Here is a 27,020-nt window from a genome sequence, read left to right as displayed (position 1 = left end):
AGCTGAAGAGGGAGCTGTGGTAATTGCTTGTCACAAGTCATACTGACAGGGGGAAACACAGGAGCTGCTCACCATCCTACCAGCGTGGAAGACTGCAGGTTCAAAGAACAAGGTAAGGGGAGGGAGGGCTCCAGCAGCAGGCTGAGCACTGCCACCAGTTTTCAGTTTTCAAGTTGGGACAGGCACTGGATATGTGTGCTAAGGGGAGAGGGGAGTGTCATGTCAAGTTAAGGAGAAGAAATGATTCTTTGGAACAAGGAGCTTGGTAAAGCTTGAGTGCAGGGACAAGGCAAGAAGTAGGAAACATTAGATGAAACTTAAATATAGTTTAGATGGGGTTGAAGCCTTTCACACAAACACTTCTGGTGCAGTATTTGCAATGGAATGACTACATCATCCACAGGACTAATTTAGATTTTATTCTGGTATTTCTCAAATATAAAAAGTCAAAATTCTTACATCAATCTTTAAAGAAAATCCATGCAAGCAGGTCAAAATGTGTACAACTTAATTCCCTTCCCCTCCCTCCCCCCCCCCCTTCCTTTCAGTTTTCACTTCACAAACCATGCTGCTAAGTAAACCAAGTGTCTGCCCCTCATGTTTCTTTTCACAGCACATTGTTAACAGAACAATGCTAGGCTAAGCCAGGGGTGCAGTAAGCACCAAAATAAGATTTTTCACTTGAACAGCCTCTCTGCAATACCTCAGGATTTCTTGTGTTTAAAAGCACATCCATTTTACTTAATTCTGTCTCCATGAGATTTTCAACTTTAAGGCTCTTTTTCTTTCATACCACCATAATGTAACGGATGAGAATCTCCAAACCCATCAGCCAGGAAAAGCAGCAGTACAAAGCAGACTCCAACAATTGCAGATGACAACCTGTCTCTTCCCTTTTTCCTTTGGAGAACCGAATTGGATACATTGCACAGAATTTTTTGGCATGAGAGAAATCCTAAATTTGCTTTGTTTGAAATAGGTTTGGCCCATCAAACTAGTGATTCACGTAAAAACAAAATGCTTCTAACATTTAAATTGATTGGTAGTAGAAAAATTGTAGCCTTCCTCTTCCCATTTTTACAACTCTTTCTGTTGGAGTTGAGTGTCAGATTTCATTAGTACTAAAGCCATACTGCTGTCCCTTTACTGCAGTTGTTCCCTGTAGCAAAACTGAAATTTTCTGTTTACGTCTGCAATTCACAAAACATTTCTCTTTGAAAGGGAGTAGAAGTCAAAGCAATAGAACTTCATTCTGAAGGTTGCATAGAGACTGAAGAGATTTGTACAACAAATGCTGTTTAAAAAAAAAAACTGTCTGGCACTACTGAACAGCTCAAATGTGTGTGACCAAAAATATTTATAGGCAATCAACTCTGAGTTTGTTAGCAACAGCAATACTGTACATTTTACATTATTATCAAATACATAATTCAAGAGTTACAAAAAAAGATCATGCATTACCACTAAATCTCATACAAGCTTGGATTGATTTCATTCCAAGAATCTGAAATGGAGACAGAGCGTTTTTCTTAAATGAATAAAAACTCAAACTCTGGATTCTGTTTGAGCTTTCATGGATTTGATATAATCTTGTTACAAGAAAACCTATACAAGTTTGCTCAATTTAAAGTGTTAAAATAACTACTGAACAAAAAAAGTGAGCATTTAAGTGATCAAAAAAGGGAGCTAAATGATTCATTCTTTTAAAGGCAGCTTTGGAGCCAGAGGTACCCTTCCACACCATGAGTATGATTTTAATAAAGATTAGACATTCATTATGCTCAACCCCTCCTTCTCCTGTTTCACCTGGCAGAACAGTTTAAAGCAGTGAGCTGAGCAAATGGTGTGCCAGTCTGGAAGAGGTTCAGTGTAAAATAGGGATTCCCCTGTAGTGTGCACTACTGAAACAGCAATGCTCCTTCCCTGGCCTCCCACCTCATGGCTGAAAGGATGGACAAGCTGTTGGCAATGCTTCCACCTTTAGGTGCACCTGAACACTTGTGTGTTCTTTCCAGTTCTGGAAGTGACCTGGACTAGGAGCTAAGAGGGATAGAAAGCAGTGTCCTATCCACTGTTTCAGAAGTCTTCAGCTTTGTGGCTCATGCCTCTTGTCAGTAGTATTTATGCCTCTTCAAAGAGAGCAGCATTAAGAGATCAGATCATCTATCTCCCTAGTTTCACTGCATTTATATATGGCACAAGATTGTTTTTCTAGGAGTAACTTGTGGCAACAACATTTTTTTTCCTAAAAAAGTGTAACAGCACAAAAAAATTCATAGCAGCATTTTACACAATTTGTGTTAAAAAAGTAGAAGTTAACCATTTGTGTATTGAGTAACAAAAGGTTTAAATTACATTTATTTTCCATTTTACACTCACTATTTACTAGTTGGACTATTTACAAAGGTTCAAATGTTGTAGAAGAGAATGAGCTTTACCCAGAATAAACTTCATGTGTGAGGTAGTGGTCTACCTCGACCTGTTTTGGCTGGATATAAAGGAGGTACAGTTGGGTTTAAATCCTAGAAAATATTCAGAAGTAGGATGTTCATGTGAATTAGATTGTGTTCTTGTAGAAGAAACCATGCACACACACACATACAGAGAGAGTAATCCTATGGTAAAAACATTAAGACCAACAGTGGATTTAGTTTTCATCTTCTTGGATGAAAAGCAGGAGAAATAATTAGAACAGGGAGGTTGTCAGCCATACCTCATTTATTCCAACTATATTTTTACCAAGAGGCCAGCTTTTATTTGAAGAATCTAAAGAAATTGATGTTCAAACAGTAGAACTGAAGGATTTAAGAATTAACTTAAAACTGGGGGTTTCAGCACTCATTCTAATAGGATAAAGGAGTATTTTTTCTCTCCTGGTGTAGTAGCTGTCAACACTCCTGTCCCAAGCACTGCAGGCAGCACTCCTGGCTCCTGCAGGGCAAGGCACCTCAACACATGCTTGCTAAGAGACACCTCTGCAACCTCAGGGTGCCCCTGGTTAAGTCTTAACTTTCCTTTAAACATTTTTAAATTGCAACAGACTGCAGGAACACTACATGAGATGTTTCGAATTGAAGAAAGAAGTTTTTGCAACCTGCAGTGTAATCACACCATGAACCAAACATGGATCAAGGTTAAAAGGAAAAAAAAATGGGGAAGAAAGATCTACACTGCTTTTCACACAAACCTTCTGACAGTTCCCCAGCTGACCAAGTGATGAAACTACAGTCTAGTGGATAGTTTTGGTAGCTGCAAGACAAAGTTCTTGTTCTTGCCCTAGTTTTATGTTACATGAAGATTGCATAGGACAAGGCAACCTTTTGGATAATTGAGGCAAGCAGTGCTTAGTGTTGGTATCCTTTGCTCTTGACAGGCTCAATGTGGTTTAGTGCTTTATTGCAGTCACCCTTGTGCACCTCTGCCTTCAACACATTCATTTACCCAAATACTGCCAGCTCAAGGTCTTAGCACTTCATCTGTGGATACCAAATAAGAGTTTAGTATTAGACTATCTGCTCAAGCTTTAACTACTGACTAAAACTCACAAGTTTTAAATAAGCTGAACACCACTGAGATGCATATTTTATTTTAGCAGATATGCAAATTTATAAATTTATATAGTCAAGTTTTTTTTTTTTAAATGGCCTATTAAGGCATCTTAAAAAATCCCTATATGGCTTTGGTTTGCTGAAATACTACTTTACACTGTTAAAAGAAAAACATGTTCAAATAAATTTGACATTATGACACATTCACATATTTCACTTAGAACTGACAGTTATACAGATGCCTACATGTGATCACAGATGTCTCCTGTTGTGATGACACGAATAAAAAGGTAATCCGAATGTTTATCTCACAGTAGAGGGCAACCCAGAAGTCTGTGCAGAAGTGACATATAAGGAGTTATTATCTGGAAGAGGGGGAACCACAGAGTTTCCATTAGTGGGTGAACAGCTCAGTTTCAGTTTTTCCAAGTATTCTGCATGAACAGGCTTGTGACACTGAAGGACCTTGATTGCATCTTCTACTTTAAACCATTCTCTTTTCCTTCCTGAATCCACAAGAAAGAACAGAGTTATAAAATGTTAACAGCACTATTGGTTACTATCTAGTTATTCACTTTTTCTCAGTTCTTTGGAAGTTGAAGTTGTCAGGCAAAAGAGTGAAAAAAAAGACCTCTGAAAGAACTGATTAACCCAAGAGATTCACTCAGGCTTACTGAAATGCAATTCATAATAAGGACTTTCAGGTAACTCTCTTGAAGCAGATAGTGGACAGAGACTCATATGACTCTTTATATGCTCCAAAAGCCCCAGCTGGTCATTAGAGGAAAGTGTGATGTTGTTTAAATTACTAGATACTGCCATCCTACACTGTTGTGCCTAGCAGAAAACCAATCTTGAGACTGAACATGCATGCATGAGAATGGCTTGGTCTGATTTCAAAAGCCATGGTCCATACTCCAAGTCTCCATATGCATCCATCTATGGAGTTATTCAGGTTAGGTGTGAGTTTTAAAAAATAATATACCTTGTATCAGACATGTTTATGTAAGTTTCAAGACTTTACTAAGATCACTTAAGACCATCTTACTTTTACAAGCTGGTCCTTTAAAATTCAAAGTCTCTGAAAATACATATAGCAAGGTCAATGATGGTCTTGTTAAAATGGAAGGAATTTTATTTTTTATTTGGTTTTACAGCATTGTATGTACTGTGCTTGAATATACATAAACCACTTATTTAAGATCAAGGACACTTTCAAAAACACCCTAGAGTATCAGACAGTAAAACATTCTACTTTTTAGGGAAAAAACAATTTGGCAGTATAGTATTTGGCCTTTAAAAAATTACAATGTTTATTTTGTCATAATGCTATAACAATTAGAGTATTCTAAGAATAAGAGTAACACTATGTTGGAAGCAACCCTAGTTATGTATTAAAGTGTGCAAGAACAGCATGCCTTGAATTTTTCAAGAACAGAATTAGTATTCCCCCTGAATTACCCAAACTGCTTAAGAAAAATGAAGAGTTTGCTCACAACATTTTTAAGTGTAGCACATAAGGACAGAGAATTAGTTTACCTATATTAACTGAATCCTCCCAGTCTTCCAGTATTTCTGTCACAGTAAGAACATAAACATACGTCCTATGCTTCCGATCCTGGTTCTGCTTGAATATGAGAAGTACAAGTTTAAATTCTCATCTAAGTAACTTACAGACTTACCACAACTACAAGATAGAAATTACTTACCTCTAAAGGATAGTTGCCAGCAAGCCTGACTTTCATTTTCACTAAATAAACATCTGTACTGATGAGACCCAAAATAATGGGAGAACCAAAGTTTTATTTGAAACAGCTATTTTCTTTTACTAGACTAAAAAAAAATGAACCAAACCAAAGACAATACAAACAATTTTGAAGATTATGAAGTTCTGACCAAAGTGTCATCCAGCTAAATATTAGCATTATCCACTAGTACTGCCCTGGATAATTACTAGTACTTATCTTTTACATATGTTGTAAATTACCACAGTACTCCACATTTGCAAAAACTGTTTTCACAACGCATTTCGTGGATGAAAGGTCATTTAAGAAAACCTAAGCACTTTTTTCAAGATGGAACCACTGCATCAGGTGGCTATGTCATCTACACAATGCTGGCTGTAAAGTTTCACTCTGAGTGAGGCAAATTAAATAACCTGTGCTTGCAGTCATGCCAAATGCAAAAATCATTGCCATCTGCTCATTCAGCAGGTTTGCCACGATGGCAGCACTCACCACGTGTTTCAAAGGCAAGTATTTTGCACAAGGCAGGTTAAACACAGTCTGACAGAGCTGTCTGCTCAGGGCAAGGCCCCTATTGCTGCAGCCAGCCCATGGGAGCATTACTCTCTGCTACTCCAAAGCAGGCCAGTGGCAGTGTTTGAGGTGCTACCCAACCAGTCAGACCATCCACCCTTGGAGAAGAGCTGTGCTCCTAATAAAACCACAGTCATCTACAATTACAACTGTATTAAGAACCAAGAGATGCTATGGCCTAGCTGCCCTAACAGAAGCACAGTATTCTTGTGCAAATAACCAAAATAACCTTTTCCACTTAGCAGAGTTAAAACACAGCCAAGTTTTTAACGTGTGGGACCATCCAGTTCAACTCAAACCCAAAATATATAAGAAAATGTGAGCAGTACTAACTACAAAGCTTCAGGAGCTTCTCTAATTGTGTTATGGCTTCCATACTTTCACACACTGGGACACATGACTAAGTAATGCCTCACACAGGAAATCCCTGTCAGGAATACACTGCCTATAAAAGCTGGGTGAAGATTTGTACCTCACTGAGACTAAGGGACTTCCACTTAATATACCACACAACATAGTAACATATGGATGTATTAGGAGCTGAAGACTATTAAAACTAGTCTGTTCCTGTCTATAACCTGAGCAGGACTAAAATAGAGTTCTAGCTAGCATGTGTACTTGCACTGTTGGTAGTTCAGAGTCTGATGTTTATACCATCAAATAGATGTTTTGAACTACATAGTTAGCTAAAGGTTTAATATATCTGTTGTCCAAAGCCTTGGCCTTTTTGTAGCAAATTAAAGCCATAAAGAGAATTCATATCCAGACTTATCAATTTACATGTGTGAAAGTTGACAAATTACTTCAGCAAAATCTAACCAGAGAGGAAAAGTCAAAAGAGTGCCTCAAAAGAGGCTGGTGTAATGGTTCAGAAATCCTAACTTTATGAATGGTTTGGTTTTTAGGGATTTTTTTTTCTCCATAAGTACTAATTTAATCTTTCCAGTAGAGGTCCAAAATGACCTGAGATTAGCTCAGCTGGTGAGAGCTTGGTGCTGGATAACCCACAGTGATGGATCTGATCCCTGTACAAGACATTCACTAAAAAGCTGGACTCTGTGATCTTTGGGGTTCCCTTCCAACTGAGAATATTCTGTGAAACTGGGATAAGTACCTTGAACTCTTCCTATTCAAATCTTCACAAATCATGTAACACCTAAAGTCCTGTCTAATGCAGCAGGTCCAGCAACATTGCAAAATTACAGGTAGGTAATACTTATGAACTTAAGTGTGATGTTGCAGCTTATCAGTTTTCACAAAGCAGCCATTGCTTTTAGAACTCAAAGGAAACTGCTCACCTCAAATATTCCAAGTAGTCTGCCTAGCTTTCCCTTTACTCCAGCCTAAAAAACAAACAAGAAAAAGTGTTAGCATTTGGTATTAATTTAAAAAAATATAAAGCATCTGTACCATCATCCTACATTAGCATACTCCTCCTTATTAGGGCTATTTAAGTAAGAGTTTTAACTTAAGTTTTAATTAGATAGTGCTGCACTAATTTTGGAGATTCTAGTTTTAGACTCTTTATGAGTATTAGAGTACAAAAGCTTGTCTTAATGAGTGGATCAAAGAACCCATAAATCCTTCAAGGTTTCCATCCAGAACAAAATACTGTATTACTTACCACATTTTTAATGTACTGTATTTTATTAAATAGATAAATCATACCCACTACTGAAATAATCTAGGAAAGGAGAAAGGACAAGAGAATTTCAAATAGTATTAGAATTAATCTGAAAGAAGCAATCATCAAAACTCCAGTGCTATTTTACACAGAAATTTAAATACAAGTTTTAAAAATACAATAATAAATTAAACTGTAGGTTGTTGCATGGATTTTGCAGCATAAGGATTTAATGTGTGCTAGTTTTCATATCCCAAGTAGCTTTTGTCATGTAATATAAGCCCCAAATTTACATCCCCAATTCTCTGCAGTTTTGAACTCTTTCTAGCTAGTATGATTACAAAATGCTTTCAATTCAGACTTTTATTCCAATATTTTAAAATAATCCCTGTATCAGCCTATGCTTTTTGATTTTTATCAATTCAGATAAGGTGGTCATTACTTTCTACTAAGACTCTAAGGTTTACTTTTCCAAAAGTAATATATCATGCCTGTTCCAAGGGACATGGCTTATGATCATCCACTAATTCTAAACAAAACTCAGTCCATATGCCTGACACATAAAGGCATATGTTGCCTACTGACAGACAATATTTAGATTGTTTTTGTCTTGTTATACAACCAATATTTAAAATAGGGCTTCTTAGTGCTAAGATGACATTTTCTAGTTTTCAGTCTTTGCTTCCAGCCTTAGCTAAAGACACTTATTGATGTCTTATGTCTTTATATAAAGGACCATATGGATCTTCATTACATTTTAATGAGTAACTCTGACAGGCTTTAGCAATAAGTCTAATCAAAGTCTTACAAGTGAATGCTTTCTGTGACTGCCTTTTTAAAGGAAGCAGACGGCTGGTGTTATTGATTAAGCCGTTTGGATGAAGGAAGCCCGAACACAGCCTCTGCAAAATTATCAAGGCATTTTGCTTATCTAGAGCAAGAGCTAGAGCAAAAGTTAATGCAAAACTACATGCAACATTCTGTTTGTCTGCTGTGATGGCCAAGATACCTGTTAGAGCTCATAAAGCCAAAATACACAACTGGACCTTATAGATAAGTGATTAAGCAGCACATTAATTAGGAAAGTGACAGGCCCTTGTTTTGGGCTGAAAGAGTAAGGTATGCCAAAACAGGCACTAGAGATTGCTTGTGCTTTATACTGGGTAATGAAAAAGCACTTATTCGTGAAAAGCAGCATGCTGAAGAAATGCTTTTTACTGATCAGTCCTAATTTTCTCAGCATTACAGTATCACTTCAACTCAGAGTCTGACAACTAATATTTAACACATGGCAACACCACCATGACCAGCTAGGTTTACTGATACTGAATAGCTTTCATAGAGGACTTTTGTCACCTTACTGGTATCCCATAGTCACAGTGTGAATTTATCAATGTTACTCTAAGTGGAATTTACTTAACACTTTCTCTTTTCTCCCTCCAAGCAAATCAATGGTTTAAACAAATACACTTAGCTGAGTAATTCTGAATGAAGCTATTAGAAGCACTCCATTAGATCATGTGTAAAAACTCCCCAAAGCTTGAAGTGAAGCTTTGGTTGCAATCAGATGTTGTAAATGTGATTACTATAACTGATGTCTAGTTACTCTCTAATCAAATAGACATGTTTCCAAAATGTAGCATCATGCCTGCAGACAGCAGTGTATTTTGAAAATATCTACACTCAGATGTGCAAAAAGGTAGTAATTCAAAGGCTTGTGATTTTTACTAACAAGAATATTTCCTTCAAGTTCTTTTCATAATGTGCTTCAAAATGTGTCAAATTTAAGTGCTAGAGGACCAAGAAATACTTCAGCTTTATCCCCAGAATATCAAAAGCAGTTCCCTCTTTCCCAATGGTAAGCTTCTAATCCAATACAGTGGTTAAATTCTAGACGTTGAACCATTTTGCCTCTCATAAAAACATACTTCTTCCTTTGGCTTTTATGTACCCATGGCTCTTAAAATATGGTTCTTCATGTAAACAGAATCCTATAGGCTTCTGTAAGTGTGTAAAAGTGCTGTCTAAAGTTTTGGAAAAAAGCCTGAAAAACCCCAGTTTTCTTCTGACAGACAAGCTGTCGAATTAAGTGCTATACTTGCCCAGAACAATACTCTAAGGAAGTCTGAGTACTCTGCAAATAGAACCTCAGATCTGAATCTTATGCATATATTTTAGCATTAGTCTAAATCAGCCACAAGAGAGAGAATTCAGCCCTTCATGCCATGATCAGTGTGCCCGGAGGTCACTCCTGTTGAGCTGCGGAGGTACTGCAGCCTCAGAGGAGCGCCAGACTCGCCTGTCCCCTGCAGATGGAGCCAGAGTCACGCTGCAGTTCCACTGCCAAGCTAACAGCTACCGGGGCAGAAAGTTGCTCAAGATCTGAAAGATTTGGGTTATTTTTAACTCTGGCATTTGTAGGATAGTATTGTAGCCATTTTATTGGCTACAGTCCTGAAGAGATGGAGGCAAGACTACTCCTGGCCCATTTTTGCATACTAAAATGCTTGACTACATCTGCCCTAATCTTTCAGCGGAGAGTGTGCTTTATTTATTTCTGCAGTCTAAGTCTAGTCTGTAGCACTTGGTCATTTTTCAAATATTAGATGCTCATTGGAGCTAATTCCTCTATTTCCTGTGAGAAGTCTTAGATGATATTACTGTCATTTTCACAGCTACAGCAAGTAATCTTCAGGATCATCCTCTTCTTCTCAGAAACTATATCCACACAGGGCTGAAGGAAACGGCGTATTTTCTCATAGGCCTTTCAATACACTACTAAAACAGACAAAGCAAGAGTCTCTTTTTTGTGAGATGGAGCCAGAAAAAGGAGTCGTTCACAGTTCACAGAACATCTCCATTTACAAGGCTGGGCATCATTGGCTTGCCACTCATTTGTGTCATTTTTCTTTGAACAGTGCATTTGCAGACAACTTATTTTAATCTTTCATGCTATGCAATTAAAGACAAAGCTCCAAATTCATTAATGGAGTAGCTCTTCATTTTGATGAGGTTCAATACCTTTCTGGGATTGCTTTATTCTGTAACTTCATTTTGGTATTCTACTTGCAGGTTTGTAAAAGTTTATTTCATCTAAATAATTAAGGTAACTATCAATTTCCAGTAACCTGTGAAATGTCAGACAACCTTAAATGAAACACTAAATATTCAGTAGAGGCAAAAATCATTATCACTAACACAAACAAGAATTGAAGAGTTAAAAAACCCCTGGAGTCATATACACAGGCAGACTATGAAACAACTGCCATGCATGTACATTTGATTACAGGGATCTTTGAGTGGTAAAACATTCTCAATACACTACTATTGGTGTTGAAGTGAGGATATTTAAAGCCAGTGGGCTATCAACACTTCTACAATTAAGGAATGTCATCACAACTCCCACTATGAATTTATCCATTTTAATAAATTAATAGAAATACTGAGTCATGTGTATGACCCAATACTGAAGAAACACATTTCATACCAGCACCACTGTGCTTTCTTTGAAGTTTATTCATTCACAAAACTCTTAACAGTTCACTGTACTGTAACCAGCCTGCCAGGTGACATTGACCTTAGTATAAAAATAGAAAGGACATCCACCTTTAGAAAGGTCAGTAAGAATTTCCATGGCTCAAACCCCTAAGTACCATTCTTTTTTCTTTAAAAATGGCATTTGGCAATCTCATGGAAGCATATAAGACTCAGCTGGTAGCTGAAGAATATTTTACTTTATGGTATGAGCTTCTAAGTCTGATCAGCTATACAAGCTATCATACCCCAGGAATTCTAAGGGAGTAGAACAAGTGTAACCAAATTATTTTTGCTTATTAAAGCACCTAGTCCATGAAAACTCTTCATGCATTTGCAAGCACAGCTCAAAGCAGAACATGGCTGGAATTTTATATTGTACTCCAAAACACCATAAAAAGCACAGTCCCTTCAAGATCATCCATTCTTTACTACCAACAAAAAACCCCAAACATATGACTACAGTTTAATCGGCTCTAATTTAACATGGAGATGAGACTTTACTATCCTTACCTTGGACTATACCCTAAGTCAGATCAGCAATTAAAATTACCAGCATTCCTAAGAAAACTGAGCAGAGGACTGGGTTTTTTAATCCTACCCATGAACTTGTGACAGTGGGAAGACAAGACTCTCCCTAGAGGTGTTACTACTGCTTGGAAGCCTAAATCTTTGCTGACTCATTGCTAGAACCCAAACTCTTTGCTCCTTTCACATGGACTGTACCCTGTGGCTGAGTATGTCTTGTGTGGGTCAAAATGAACTCCTCCAGTCTGGAACAAACACCTTTGGTTCAGTGAGGTTTATTCATGCTTGAACCTTGCTGCAGTAAGGCTGCTGAGAGCAGCCAGTAATGAACCAGTCTGTTCCCCAAGGAAAATGGGAGAAGGGTCACTGAGTCACAGCTCACAGATCTCACTTTGTCACTCTTTGGCACTCTTCAGGCACTGTTTGGTGCAAGTCACATCTACATCAGGTTCCTAAGCCTCAACATCACAACAGAACCAGTCTTAAGGGTAAGCAAGATAAACCATCAAATAGCATAGCTAATAGAAAAAATCATTACAAATACTAATCAGCAACAATATTAGTGTGTTTTGGGAATAGCAAAATGGGATGAGAAAACCGGTTAAGTCTAGTAGAAATCCTGAAATGCACTCACCAGAATGCATCCAATTTATGAAAAATCTTATACCTTCTAGTCTTATATTTTGATTTTTCTTGCAGTTTTATTTGGTTTAGACATGGCTGTTAGATATTAAAGAAACACTTAATATTTTTCACAATTTTCCTAGGAAAAACAGCAAATGAAACCCCAGAATTCTGAATTTGAAATTTAAGTGTTGTAGTATAGGGAAACTGCATGAATTCATCATGATTTAAGCTCTGTTTTGCCTGGTCATAGGGGTAGGGATAGAAAGGCAGACTATAACCATAGTGCTTTCTTTATAGATAAGCAGCCATAAACGTATGAATTCTCAGCTGCTTGGATAGATCAGTTTCTAATCTGTTTAATTTGAAATGTCCTCTAAGGTCTGCTGATTTTTGTTCTTATGCAGCTAGATGTTAATGGTTACTTTACCTTCACTCTGTTCTAAAAGAGCTGCAAGTCAAACATTTTCTTCACAAACACAGAAATGTTACAACACTGTAACATGCCATTTGGCATAAAGTCACAGTTTTACTTCCAGTACTTGTTTATAAAGGCAGACAGAAATTTAGCTATGAAATGAAAGAAGAAGCTAAATTGATTAGTTCACCTCACCACACTATACCCCAATTCTAACACACAGAACTGCAGTTCTTTGAAATTCATAACCACAAAGGTCTCAGTCAAGTACTGGATAAAGGAGGCAGTTCCCTCTTCCTTCTTGGTTCCCATCTGAAGACAACAGTAGCACAGATCAGCTGGATTTTTTGCTTTGTTTTATTTTTGTTACCTCTTCATAGACCTCTCTCACGGCTGCTCCCCCCGGCTCTTCCTCTGGTTCCATTCCTCCACCCGGTACAATCCACTGATCTGGGTATCGGCTACTGCTTACCAACAGCACCTAGAAATAATTGCAAATGACTGTTAAATACAGCTCACAGCTCAGGAACCTCACTGCTACCTGCTTTTCCAGCAATGCACTTATTCACCTAGCCAGATGGATTACAGGCTTCAGAAAGAAAACATAACAGGCAAGCAGGAGTTGGAAAAAGAAGAAAACAGTTAACATCCAATCTGTTTCATAAAACAAGTCAAGACAATGCCATTGTGATCTCTTTGTACAAGTGCCTTCATTGGATGCTTAGACACGATGTGGAAAATACAGAATAATGTGCATAGGAGTGAAGGCATACAACAAAAATCTAATAACAATATTTTCCAGAACTAAGTCTTCAAATCATATGGATGGCAAAGTGTGAAAATTAAGACATTTTCATCACAGAGAAGTTAAACTAATTCTTCTGGAATGGCATCTTCTGGCTAAAAATAGACCTTTGAAAATATTTCTAATTTTTAGACAGAAACAAGCTTCTTTTTAGTTACTGAAGTGTTATGTTAGCATGACATGCTTACACTATTGCATAACTAAAATACAGCAAGAGTATACTGGCCCTTGTCCAATTTGGTTTCTTTTAAACATTTATGTAAGAGGAAAAAGCACAACACATTGAATTTAATTTCTAAATTTAACGTTTTTTCCCCCAAGATGCTTTAATTTCACTTAATTTGACTCTAACCTGGTTCTGTCACTGATACACACCAATTTAAAACTCCTCATCTATAGGACCTGCACTTCATAATATTCAGAGCAGAAGGATGTTAGCTTTCCAACAAACTATGATACCTTGTATTTGGAGTAATTTTTGCAGTAGAAGTTCATGAAGATAAACCTTGATTCAGGACCACTTGGAAATAAGCAGTTTAACTTATATTTGAGACACATCCCAGTTACCAAGACATACTCAGTCATCTGTGTAGTAAAAGACTTCCTATTCTAAGCATTGCTTACATGAACCCTATCCTGAAGTCAAAGGACAACTGTGGGGAGTAAAAGGGCAGGGTCAGTGCTCGAATCCTGAAAAGCAATTAAAAGACTAGAACAAGAACCTCAAGTCTAAAGGGCAGAGTTTTAACTGGTGCCAGACAACTGAAGTGACCATCCCAGCCCTCACCTTCCTGGACTTCAAACTTACCCCCTGTTGGCTTAAATAGGAAAATGACTCTGATGACAGTAACAGGGAGATGATTACTACTTACACTATGTCCCTTTGGAACTCAGGGAAATAGGCTGTAGGTTCACCTACAGGAACTGGGAGTGTAATTCAGATGACTGCATACTTTGTGAATGCAATGATACGTGTGCATACTGAGGTGCACCTGGAAGAGCCTTATCTGACAGATACTGTCTCCCAATATTTATCTTATGTGCAGTCAAGATTAGTACAGTGGAGAATCCTTTAGGGTAGGACTAATTTCCCCAAAATTCTTTCCTATGCTAAGGAATACAGCAAAGACATCATTTAGTACAGAAGCATTCTTAGCATCTGATCTGAAAGTTCATGCTTTCAGTCAACTCAAGTATTTTACTCAGCTACCTAAAAAGCTAAGAATATTCAGCAAAAGCGATAAGGTTAGACCCAAACGCATCTCAACTTGATTTTTACAGCCAAAGGTTTTGGTTTCCTAGGATCCTTTGACATTAACAAAAGATTCACAGAGTGTACACAGCTCTACTGAAAGTAATTTTAGAAAATGTTTTTGAACACTTAGGTGGAGCACCTGTATCACTACAAAGAACCACTTTAAGCAGTGCTTAAAAAGCAGTTGTAAAAATCAAGTTATGAATTCACTTCTGAGTTCCAGATATAAGCAGTAAAGATAATTTTCTGCTGATGAAACTAGCACTCAATCCAGTCATGTGAAAGCTAGCAACAATAATAAACAAAAGGATGATTATCGTTAAATCATTCCCAACATGGTAGAACAATTTAAAATCAGCATTCATTGCTTAGTTAAGGCTAAACATAAAACTCTTAATTACTACTATGGGATAAATCAGGTTGCTCTTTCTGGCAGTGTAGTGTAAAGCCAGGATTTTTTACACCTTTATATTTAGTAGTTGACTACTGCTAATCAGATCAATAAACTATTAAGCTGGGCTTGTACATATATTAGCTTTAAATTACCCTCTTAAAAAGCAGAAACAAATACAGCTAGCAAGTAATCAACATTAAAATACATCAACTCTTGTATGCAGGCTTTACAGCTACATATACAATAAACTCTCAAGTGTTACAGCCTGGGAATTAATTTTAGCAACCATCCAAACCTCTAAGCCTGGAACTGAAGCATTTTCTCAAACATCTTTCCCTCTATGCTTTATTCTCCTGTGATCCCACTGCTTTTACAGTCTGAATCCAAGAGCTCACACTATGATATATCCCTGAGATCCTCAGATGCACAATTTTTTTACCATTAACACATGAAGCCACTAGGGCATGAGGCATCCATCCTGGGGTAATGCTATCAAAAACATACTTGGTGCTAATCAGATTCCACAAACAACAAGACCTGATAGCTAGCAGCTGCAGGATTGTGTGGTAAGGCTGAAAAGCATTCCACAGACTTTTCCAGTATAGCATCATGCAGTCTTCCATATTTTTGGGGTTTTTTTTGGTATGCTGTTTTTCATTCCATATAGTTTTGAGGTATTTCAATCTGTAAGTGGCCAGAAGATGAGGGTGCAAATAAAAACCTGATTTAACTATGAAGACACCAAAAAGCTGTGGTTGGTTGACACTGCACTCACATGCCAAGAGAAATGCAAAAATCAGCAGCAAAAATGCAGCAATTCACCTTCCCTTAATAGAAGATAATCAAACTAGGAGAAATACGATCTAGGTCGCCTGGACAATCCAGTCTTTTCTGAGGAGGCTCATGGTCAAGCAGATTACAATAGTCTACTGGAAAAGAAGAGACTGCAGAATCTCACACACCTGTATTTTTTCCTGGTTTATGCACACCAAATTTTACACCAAAACCCCATTAGGCTCAGAAGAAAAAAAGCAGAAGTACTTCCTATGCAAAGAAGTCTGTGTCCTGTATCCCCAGATGCAGAAAAAGGGCTAAGATTTGAGTTGCATTACTTACTAGTGGTCACTGCCTTTCCCATGTCTCTGACTAAGACTTACTGTCGATAACTCTTGTTCGAAAAAGGTACTGAGTATTGCAGTGCAATCTGCTTGTTTAGTTATACAGCTGAGCTTATCTTACTCCAAAGACTAAGGTAAAGACGCTGTAATGCTGCCAAGTGAAGAAGTAAAGCTGCAAAGTTCAGCTAAGAGGAAACAAAGGAAAAATTCTTCCATTAAGTGTTACCAGCCAAGTTTCACCTCACTTCCAAGTCCAGGAATAGAAATGACCTTTGAGTGTAGTGAGGAGGAGAAACTGCTAGCCAGCCTGCTTGTAATAAGCACCTATCAATACACATAACCATAATATGGTTAACCAAGATGGTTATTACAGGGCAGGTGGCATCATGGGACTTGGTCACTATAAATGCTAAGCTTGCAGACAAACAACTAAAAATTTCTAAAGATGCTGAAGTTTTGGCCTTTTTAGTGTTCTCAAGTCAAAACCACTCATGAAACAGTTAGTAGCCCTGTATTCCAGAAGGCCAAAAGGGTAACAGCTCAGAGTAATATAAATTATAACCACAAGATATTAATCTTGATAATTTTGTTCATATTAAGCTCTAGAGAGGTAGAAACTGGTTTAAGTTTATATCATTGCTTTCTACCTTTCTTAACTGAAGGACATAATACTTTACCAAAATAATTGTATTAAAAACCAATTTACATTAAAAAAGCAAGAATAAAGTTTAAATTAGCTAGAGCAGACCCCCTCACAGCTGGATTCTTTAGACTTCAAAACAAAGTGATCCCCAACTTAAAGGTGAAAATAGACCATTCCAATTTTACAATAATTATTTGTCATCAGATGTCTTAAAGTTCTCTATTCCCAGCCTAATCCCATCTATTCCTGTCTTTCCCACGGCACACCCCATTTTCATGGCTCCCACTACTCCAGTAGCTGTCCAGCATATGTTTGAATTACTTGATGGAGTCAAGTCTGCCCTTCTTTATAGCAAAGCTGGCAGTTAGAAGGAGCAATGCCCAAGAGAAAAGGAATCAACCCCTCACTCCCAAAAGACTGCTGAGCATTTGTGACTCAGCTGCAAAGAACATCACACTGCCCAGGTGTACTGCTCAGAAGACAGCTGTGTGGAAGACAAAGGATTCAGCTCCCAAACTCTACAAAGGTGAGTACACACAAATAATTTCAGAAGATTTAAACAGGTCAGAGTATAGAAAAGATCAGTAAGGCATTAAAAGGTACCTCTCAGGTACAAAACAGTGTCAAATGCTGTTAGATGTATCGCATATTTTCACAGGCATCAGAAATATTAAGAGGATAAAACATCCAAGCCTACTTTGAGAAAAAAGACAGGACCCACTCTGATGGAGGTTAATATAATTTAACACACTTGGTATGGAAACTCAGCCTACATGGTTGGTCTGCTAAAGTTACAAGCACCTGACAGAGTCAGAAAGATGATTCAATCCTAATACAGCCAAAAGGGTCAGTCAAGCCCTAAGATTTGTTTAAAACCAGCCATAAAGCAGATGCTCAGGGAAGAATACAAACAGTAAGTGCTTTATTATTCCCTAAAATTTTTAACTTCCAATTGTTTTCACCTCAGGAGCTTCCTTAAAAGCACTAGGGAACAACTTTGACTGCTGCAACTCAGGAACACTATTGAGAAGCAAGGAAAAGCATCTCACAAACACTGGATCATATTTGCAGATTCAACTGTAAAATTTTTTAGGCAGAAGCACACATCTCAGAGAGCATATGTCAACCTGCTACTGTAGTTAAAGAAAGAGATTTCCTTTATCTAACACTTTTTTCCTCTATTTCAAGAATCACTGCCTCATTTTAGTAGTTCTGAAACAGTTTTGCGGTTCCCCTATAGGTTTATGTGGTATCCTTGTCCTAGAATGCCATTGCCTTTTGGCAATGAGGTTGGAAAATGCAGCTTTAAACCTTGCCATAGCAATGCTACACAGGCAGCATTTAGTAAGGAACATTTGCCTTCCTGAAAAGATTCTCAGGACAGTGACTGCTTTTAGTCCTCATTTGTTACTGCCAAATTTTCAAAATTCGTTTATTTTTTACACATGGAGAAATAACATGCACAAAGTTATTGGAAAGTAATAACAAAACCATAGGATCAGACTGGATAGCATTTTAAGAGCTAATTAAAGTCAAGACTGCAACACCTTTACTTTCCCCCTAACACTGGGATAACAAGGTTATTAGGAAGCTGATCTGGATGAAAAGTAGATTCCCCATGAAAGCTTTGTCCAGCCAGCACACACAACACCCATCAGGACACGGCTGTTCAAGGGGCAGTGCTGCACCAACTGGGGCAGAAAGGCACCACTGCAGCCTCCCAATTCCAAATGAGCCTGTACTAATTCAAGAGCCTCTACTAAAGTACTTTAAAGGCCATAGACTGCAAAGCAGTCCCCAGCTATGACAGAGGTTATAAAAGATGATTTAGCCTCACTGAACAGGAGCTAGCACAACAGCAGAGGAATGGCTAACTAGCAGTACATTAATCCTAATGCTCATTAATTTGAGCACAAATCTTGAATGCATCTCAAGAAACTGGGTTCTGTCTACATAATATATTAAAGTCTGAAATATCCTTCCAACTTTACTTGCATATCCCTTTTCAAAGCAGCAACACAGCACCTGGATATCAGTCAGTGCTACTTTTCCCCCATTCTGAAGATGAATGGTAAAGAAATATGGGTATAATTATATAATACTCCAGAATTAGATCTAATACTCCAGAATTAGATCTGGAAACTATTTTTCCTTTGAGACCTTTTAACTTTAAGGCTATATAGCAATAAGGAGAGACATATCAGCTTTTTTTCAGAAGTTTTGCTTTGACTTGCAATTACAGGTGTAATGTTTCATAAATTTTATTTCATATTAAATGCAAATATTTGGCTAACATGTTATAGTGACACAGAATTTTAGTGTCTTCTCTGGCTATTTAACATACTTCATTTTGTTCTTTGGCTGAAGTGTTCATATGAGGAATAGAACAGCACTGTACCACTATGGCATGCCAGTCAGAACACATTTCCTCACATAAAGTGACTCAAGTCACCTGTAGCATTCCATCTCCCCCTAAGCTTTAGCATGCTTTGGAAAAACAGATGTGACAGGTCTCACAGTGTGATGAAGGGTGCAGATCTTGCTCCCAGACACATGACAAAAGGAAATAATGAAAAAAAAAACCTGCAAACAAATAAGAAACTTCCCACAAGTACATATATAAAAGTTTTACTTTTTACTGAGCATTAGTTTTACTTCTCACACTGGGCCAGTTCCCCAGTCCTCTATACACAACAGCCTTCCTCCCTCATGCTTGCTAATGCAGACCAAGGGAGAAACCACAATTCCAGGTAGCAGGGGAAGAGCTAAATTAATACTGCAGCCCATTTCTTTTAACTTGAAACCACGTCCTGATCTCGAGCAGGAGAACTGGGCTTTGCTGGTTACTCAGCAACAATCTGTTTGATTGAGGGATCAGCTTCCAAGCACTTGTCAGAAACAGGAGCTCCAAGTCTTTGAGAGCTGCTCAGCTGCAGGTAAAGATTTGACAAGGTTATTTCTTGACTAGTTACCTTTTAGCCTTTTCTATCTTTGAGATACATCTTTGAAGACTAAAATTTGTTTTAAAGTATTTACATTTGTAGAACTGGTTTCACCGAAGTGCTTAAGCACGAAGTCAAAAAGCCAACGAATTAAAGTAAGCTCTTCAAGAGTTCTACAAACAAGACTGGGAAAAAAATACACATCAACCTATGGACTGTGAACTCACATATCTACAAAAGATGTTTAAAAAAACATGTGTACAAACTCTAGCTAGAGATAAGAATGCATATATGTGAATGTAAATAGGCATATATACATATATATCTAGCTATGATATTAATGCATTTCTGAAGAAGTCTGCCACTGCTGTTTCACAGTAACTTGGAAGTTTTGAGCCCCACTGAGTTAACTGAACAACTCAAATAGAAACTTCGCCACCAGTTTAAATCCTAAGTAAACTTAGGATAGAGCAAGTAAGCTACAAGGATATTTTTTCGAGTATCTTAACATAAATATAACTGGCTCAAAAAGACATCATCTTCAAAACAGGGTAAAAAGTGCTTTGTTACAGGACATCTTAGCCTGATGTTATACAAGTACAGCCATATTTCCTTCTCCCCTCAGCCCAGCCCTCTTCAAGCAGCTATCAACCCCATTAAACATATCCATATGGCATAGAAAACTAATACTACAGGTATAGGAAAAAAATAATTGAGATTTCAAAATAAAAAAAAACCCTCATTGTTGACTGATGTCAGTATCTGAAGACTTATGAGTGAAGACTGAAGATTTTTGCCATGGTGGACAGTTGAATTCCCACAGCCTCACTAAACCTGCAGGCTTCCACTGGTGGCAAGTAGTTGGAATTTGTGGAAAAATATTCCAGCATGAAAACATAGTGTATATGCCATGCCTGCAGAGAGCTGCTTTGCTGTGGACATAATAAACACCAGTGTCTTGTATCCAGAGTTGGTTACCTGACATAAATCTTACCACAGCAACCTAACATTCAATTTTTCTTAACATTAACACAAGCTTTAACCCCATATGAGCCTGCAGGCATACACTATGAGCAAATACTGCCTCTGTAGACACATCATAAAGAGCCATTTTGGAAGCTGTTTATAGGCCTTGATTTTTCAAGCTATACCCTTTTCTACAGCATGCAGATCATAGATTCATAGAATGGTTTGGACTGAAAGGGACCTTTAAAGATCATGTGGTAGTTCCAGTCCCCCTGACATAGGCAGGAACACCTTCCACTAGAACAGGTTGTTCATCCAACCTGGCTGATAATATCCAAGTGTCAAGAAAATGCTGACGAAAAGCTAAGGCAGCAATCACCCTATGTTAATTACTCTTCCTGTCCATTAGCAGGGCAGGGACACGAAACAGAGAAAATAAAAGCCACAGTGTGCTTGAAGTCCAAGTGAAATGTCTATTCTCTGTCATTTAAAATATGTCTATATTCTATCAGACCATCATAATGCAAGGTAGGTAACCCATACCACTATGGAGACCATGCCAGCCTTAAATAAGGTGCCATGGTCATACCCCAGGTTATCTGAAAGCACACATTATTTGTGTGTTGACACCTGAGAGCTCTACACTGAAGGATAAAGAAACCAAATGAAAAATTCCATGTCAAGTATGGAACATCTTTCATGACTCTGCAAGTTTATTTACAATAATTCCTCGAACACCCCATTTTTCCAGGATAGCCAGGTGATACTTCTGATACTTCTGGTTTTCTGGATCAGGTTGCATAACAAAAGGTCCTTCTGGCTTTCAGACCATTTAAACCAATGCACATAAAAATAACATTTTGCTTTTTCCTTTAATAAAACCATTGCTAATATAAAGCAACATCTGTACAAAACTAAAGAACGCTATTTTTTAAAATGATTAAACTATGATCATCATAACAAGATCTAAGAAACCCATGCTTACCTATCTTGACATTCTACAAGCAAATAAATAGTTATTAAATCAGACCAAAAAGGAGCTACAACACTAGGAGCTTATAATTTTTAACTGAAGGACAAGATAAATAGTTGACATGCAAGTGAATGCCCTGCTACAGAGGGGGAAAAAAATTCTACATTTCTAAGTGTGTAACAATACATTTTTCCTCACTGTCTCAATATTAAAAAAAACACCTTCCCATCTGTTTTCATCTCATGTACAAGGCTGAACAACAAATGCAAAATTAAAAATTGAAAAGCTTGAAGAATTTTTTTGCATATGAAACTATTTTAGGTCTGCCACTAGCAACTGCTGACTGAACACTAAACTAGGGCTTTCAGTACCATATTTGATTACATAAAGCACTCTTACAGATGCCAAAGTAATTAGAATGCACTCAAAGTTTATATTCAAGATACTTAAAAATAACTACTCATTTATTTGTATAAGATGTAGTTGATGGAAAAAAATTAAATTAAGTTTTAAAATTATTTCAGTTACTCAAATTGCTACAAAAATTATGTTTATTACTATTTGCTCCTGCTGCTTTAAAGGCACGCCTTGCTCTCTGCATTGAAAAGTAAGAATCCCCTTGCATACCTTCTGTGCAGACCCTACGACAGGAGGGTTTTTATGTGAAACCACTGTTTACAGTACACTGAATGTCTAAACAATTCCAGCCAGTGGAAGCCCTTCAAGAGGGCTCTCCTGCAGGCTTATTCTAGAGCTGCCATCCACTCCTAGTTGCTTAAGAGAAACTTGCATTTCCTCCCAGCCCAATCTGCGAGCCCATCCCTGCCTGCTGAATGCCATCAGCTTTTTGCACACACCTACCAGCTTGTTTGTTCCAAGCAGAAAGGCTGCACCCCCCACACACTGCATGCCCACACAGCCTGGTTTCTTTTTTTTGGGATTTCTCCTGCTTCATTTCCAGGATGTTTTTTCTTCCAAAAGGCAGACAGTCCCTGCAATTACTCGTTTATTTCCTTACAGAACAAAAGGAATCAGCACTTCAGCTCCTATCCAGCCATCTTGCTCTCTCTTCAGCCCAAATGACAGCGGTAAGACCAAAACAGGCAACACTTTAATGGCAGTAGTCCAGGAGACCACCTCCTTTAACACCCAAAAAACCCAAAGCTATGGGCACTTTACTTGGCTATTTGGGTTTTTTCCTTTTTAAAGGATTTTTCTTTTTAAATCATACACTATGACAGCATGAAGGAAACAAAATCTAAACCAAAATGGGCTGTATAGCACCAAATCATTCTGTGTGGAGGCACTTCCAGATGAAGAAATATGACTTTCACAGTGGTGCAGCTGAAAAACCATCAGTCATCTCGGGTCCAGGTTTTCAGCTTCAACATCAGCTCTCGAAAGCAGCAGCTTTTGACAGGGTGCAGGACTGCAGGGAAGCCCAGTTTGCAGCCTGTAACACTCAGGAGAACTGACTCAACAATTTTAAGCCTGACAGCAAGGAGTGGCAAGTCCAGCAGTAAGTCTAACTGGACAGGGGGCTGGAGCTGGGAAATAGGAGCTTGGAGGAACCACCAGGCTGAATTTTGCCTCAGCAGTATTCTACAGCACACCTATGTTCCAAATTGAGAAATAAAGAAGCAGACTGAAATGCAATGTAAACAGTTGTGTAATATAATAGTATTAAAATAAACAGAGGTATAATGAAGTGTAAGGGATGGTTTGGCCAGTCTTTTTCCATTGACATGTTACTTCACCGTGCATAAAACTCAGCTGTAACATCAACATCAAGGAGGCTGCACAGGCAGCAAAAGAAGCGCAGTATGGATAAGAAATCGACCAGGAAGCCATAACAAGCAGATTTTGCTAGATGAACAGTAGAGATATTAACTGTTTTAGTGACTTGGCCAGTTTTTGTCAATGGGCACAAAAAGCTGTTACTGAACATGCCTGAGTCTTTAGTCAAGAGGCAGCATCCAGAAGTCACGATATCAACAGGGGACATCACATGAAGTTGCAGAAGAAGGATCACCTCAGGTGAGAACATTGCTGTGGATTTCTGGTACAAGTTTAGAGTTCATGAGGTGGCAACAAGCAAGAGACCTAGATATCACCAGAAAACACAAGATGACTGCACAACAGCTTTACAGTCATGTAGAGATGGGTCCTATTACAACATTGTTTCTGGTATAGCTAGAGAAGTGTTAGCAACCTTTTACACAGCACAGCATGATCCCATCTAAAGCAACCACAAGTGTCACCCACATTAAAAAATACATTTTCCAAATGGAAGGAGATGTAAGAGCTACCATGATGACCAAAAGAGAAAATTGTTTTTAAGAAAAGATGATTTAAGTCTTAAAGTTCATAAAAAATGCTAAGAAAGGAATGACTGCTCTCTAGAGATATGTCAGAAAACTAAGTGCAAGAAAGGAGAAAAAAAAAGCTTAAGCTCAGCTATAACTGGCTAGGGACAAGCCTTTTGGACAGTCAGAATGGAAGTAGAAAGAAAGTTTAATTCTAAGATTTGTATCACAAGATTGCTATAGATACTCATTCCTCCAGAGAGAACCTAATCAGATGAAAAATAGACCAAATTTAGTCGTGCAGACAGTATCTCCAGAAAAAAAAAGTTGAGATTTGGATTTCTTGCTTTTAAGACTCCTAAAAAGAAATGTATTGCTAAAAATTGTTTTCAGTTGCTGGTTCTATTTTCTCAACTCCATTGTCAAGCAACTCTTTGCTTATCCTGTAAGTCAAAATAACTGTGAAAACTATTCTATCCTGTAGTTCCCCTCCACCTCCCAATAACTTCTGCAGGAGTCTCCTGCTCCCTTCTTCTCCAGCCACTGAGATACCACGCTTGTGTTCCTTTCCTGCAGAAATTACCCTACACTTAAACACCCTGGAGGTGTAGCTTGGCTGAAAACTGATGGTGCAACCTCTAAAGACTTAGAAAAGAAACACTGAAGACATTTACATGGAATAGACCAACACAGAAATCACCTGGACAAGTGTTCAAGAAAACAGAAGCAAGCCTCAAACACCCAGTTTGGGGAACATGGCTAATGATTGAAGCTAATCCCAAACAGCAGTCAGGCATCAAACTTGTAAGGAATAGATTCTGTACTGACACAGAGGAAGCTGGCACTTGGGAAACAGCTGCTAAGCAAGTTCAAGCTGTTGGCACTGCTTTCCTGGAAATAACTTGTCAGAAAGCAATTTTAACTGTTTCCACACACATAATCTATATCCTAAATCTGATCGGATGCTCTCCCATTCACTTCATCCTCAAGTATGTCTACCTGCATGATGCCAAGGCCCAGCCTCATGCTAGCAATGCCAGTACTCCATCCAGAATACACAAGGAACTGCAGTGCAATAATGGTCAGCACCCACTCTTCTTACACAGCCCAGCCAAGCTGCCACTACCATCCTTAGCCTCGGAGGATGTTATTATACAAAAACAGTATTCTGAAGCAGCCAGTGATCTCACTGGATACAAGACTGAAAGAGAATGACAAGAAGTTGTATCAGGAAATGAAGAATGAACTCAAATCACTGACAAAGGTGACCCTAACCATGAATTTCCCACTACAACTGGTGCAAAAAGCTGTAACAGTGGCTCAAGTGTTCAAACTCCAAATAAGTCTGGAGTAGCATCGAAAAATTCATATTAAAGTCACATAAATGGTGAAGTATATTGGAGTGTCAGAGACCAAAGAAAAGCTGTAACCCATAAAAAGACCTTGCAAGACTCCTGCTGGGTGCCTTTCTCCCTCACACTAGTAAAAACTCCTCAGCACGGTCCCAAGGTTATATTTATAACACAATGGAAATAATTTTTCTTAGCTTAAACCCAAGTGCCTGTATTTTTTGATCAGGCCTCTTCCCACTGCATTACTTTTACTTAGTAGATTTGTAAGGAAGACATTCGCTGTACTGACAGCTTGGGAAGGGCACCAGCATCTTCCAGCATCTAGATAAAGGCAGAAAAAACCTCCAAACACTAACCTTTATAGTTATTTCATGGCTACTAAACAAGAAAATGAAAACAGAAGTCGCAAAAGGGTACGGGTCCAGCCCGAGACCATCTAAAAAGCATTGTGCAATGAAAGCATCAGCCAAGATCCCAGATAACGGGCAGTGCCATTGACCTTGGCTCGGAACACGGGACAACTTTGTTGCCATCTCCCGACTCTGCTGCAACATAAAATTCCGGGGGAGCGCCACCCGCTACAACCAGAGCCGCAGCAACAACTCTCCCGAGCTCGTTCACAAAATATTTCTAAGCCCCATTTTACTCTCTCCGTGGGAAAAGCAGGTGTTCCAAGCGCAGGGTTTTTTTATCGCACCCAAGCAGGAGGGGCAGGAGGCTCGCCTTAGGATGACACACCGGCCCTGCCCTCCACGCGCCATTATACATTAACCGGTTTTCCGCGTGTCACGGGCGCACAGAAGATAACCCCGGAGTTCCAGCCGGTGTCCGCCCCGCCCGGAGAGCTCAGTGTCCCCCCTCCTTCCTTCCCTCTCTCCCTGCTCTCCTCTCCCCGCCGAGGGGGCCGGGGCCGCGCACAAAGGCGGCGCCGCGCACGTGGGCGCGCACCCCCGCCGCCCCAAGATGGTGGGCGAGAGGCGCGCCCGCCCCGCCCCCGGCCCAGCTCGGACCGGCACGGCCCGGGGGCCGCCCGCCACCGGCCCCGGCCGGCCGCAACCTCGCCGTGCCGCCCCTGCCGGCTCTCGGGGTGGCGGGAGTCCCGGCTCGACCGTGCACGCTGGGGGCGTCCCCCGGGAGGCGCCCGCGCCCCGCGGCCAGACAAAGGGATGCGGCGGCGGCGGGGCCGGCGGGACGGGAACCTCGGCCGGGCCGGGCCGGGCCCGGCGCCCCCGTCCCACGTGCTCGGCGGGCTCACCTCGTCCTCCCGCTCGCTGCGGAAGCACAGGCACGCCGCCCGCTTCTTGTAGCCCTCCCGGTCGTACGTCCGCGTCTGGTTCGGCTTGAATTTCATCATAGAGGCGGTGACACGCGGGCTGCCCCCGGCCGCCGCTGCCGCCGCCACGGCTCCTCTCTGTGAGCGCCGCCGCCGCGCCCCTGGGACACCGGCGCGGGGCCCCCGCTCGGGAGCGGGGCTGGAGGAAGGCCAGTCCCAGCCGCTGTCACAACAGCGCCGCGCTGCCTCTGCCGCTGGTGCCGCCGCCCCGGGAGCTGCGCCGCGCCATGGAGACTGTCCCGGCGCCCCGAGCCGCCGCCGCCCGCCCGCCCGCGGCGGCCGCCCCTGCGCCCCCACTATTTAACCGTAACGCGCATTCCTGCGCCCGCCGCGCCGCTC

At 39.7% G+C, this 27,020-nt stretch overlaps 1 protein-coding gene across 2 annotated transcripts; it reads right to left on the bottom strand.

Moving 5' to 3' along the window:
- Positions 1–398: 398 nt before the first annotated feature.
- Positions 399–26,996, bottom strand: NUDT4 (nudix hydrolase 4). Of its 2 annotated transcripts, none has more exons than XM_036400723.2 (5): positions 26,604–26,996; positions 12,965–13,075; positions 7,165–7,209; positions 5,088–5,175; positions 399–4,054 (listed from the first exon to the last, which is right to left on the bottom strand). In XM_036400723.2, exons 1-5 carry the CDS (start codon positions 26,700–26,702, stop codon positions 3,852–3,854), a joined length of 546 nt encoding a protein of 181 aa, XP_036256616.1. In that variant the 5' UTR covers positions 26,703–26,996; the 3' UTR covers positions 399–3,851. The 2 variants fall into 2 exon arrangements, with proteins under 2 accessions (XP_036256616.1, XP_036256617.1); XM_036400724.2 differs by having other exon boundaries at positions 5,088–5,172; positions 26,604–26,993.
- Positions 26,997–27,020: the final 24 nt, after the last annotated feature.

This window comes from Molothrus ater, chromosome 5 (genome assembly GCF_012460135.2).
Source record: "Molothrus ater isolate BHLD 08-10-18 breed brown headed cowbird chromosome 5, BPBGC_Mater_1.1, whole genome shotgun sequence".
Classification (NCBI taxonomy): Eukaryota; Metazoa; Chordata; class Aves; order Passeriformes; family Icteridae; genus Molothrus; species Molothrus ater.
The sequence above is the reverse complement of the archived record's forward strand: the minus strand, read 5'-3'. Positions and strand labels throughout refer to the sequence as shown.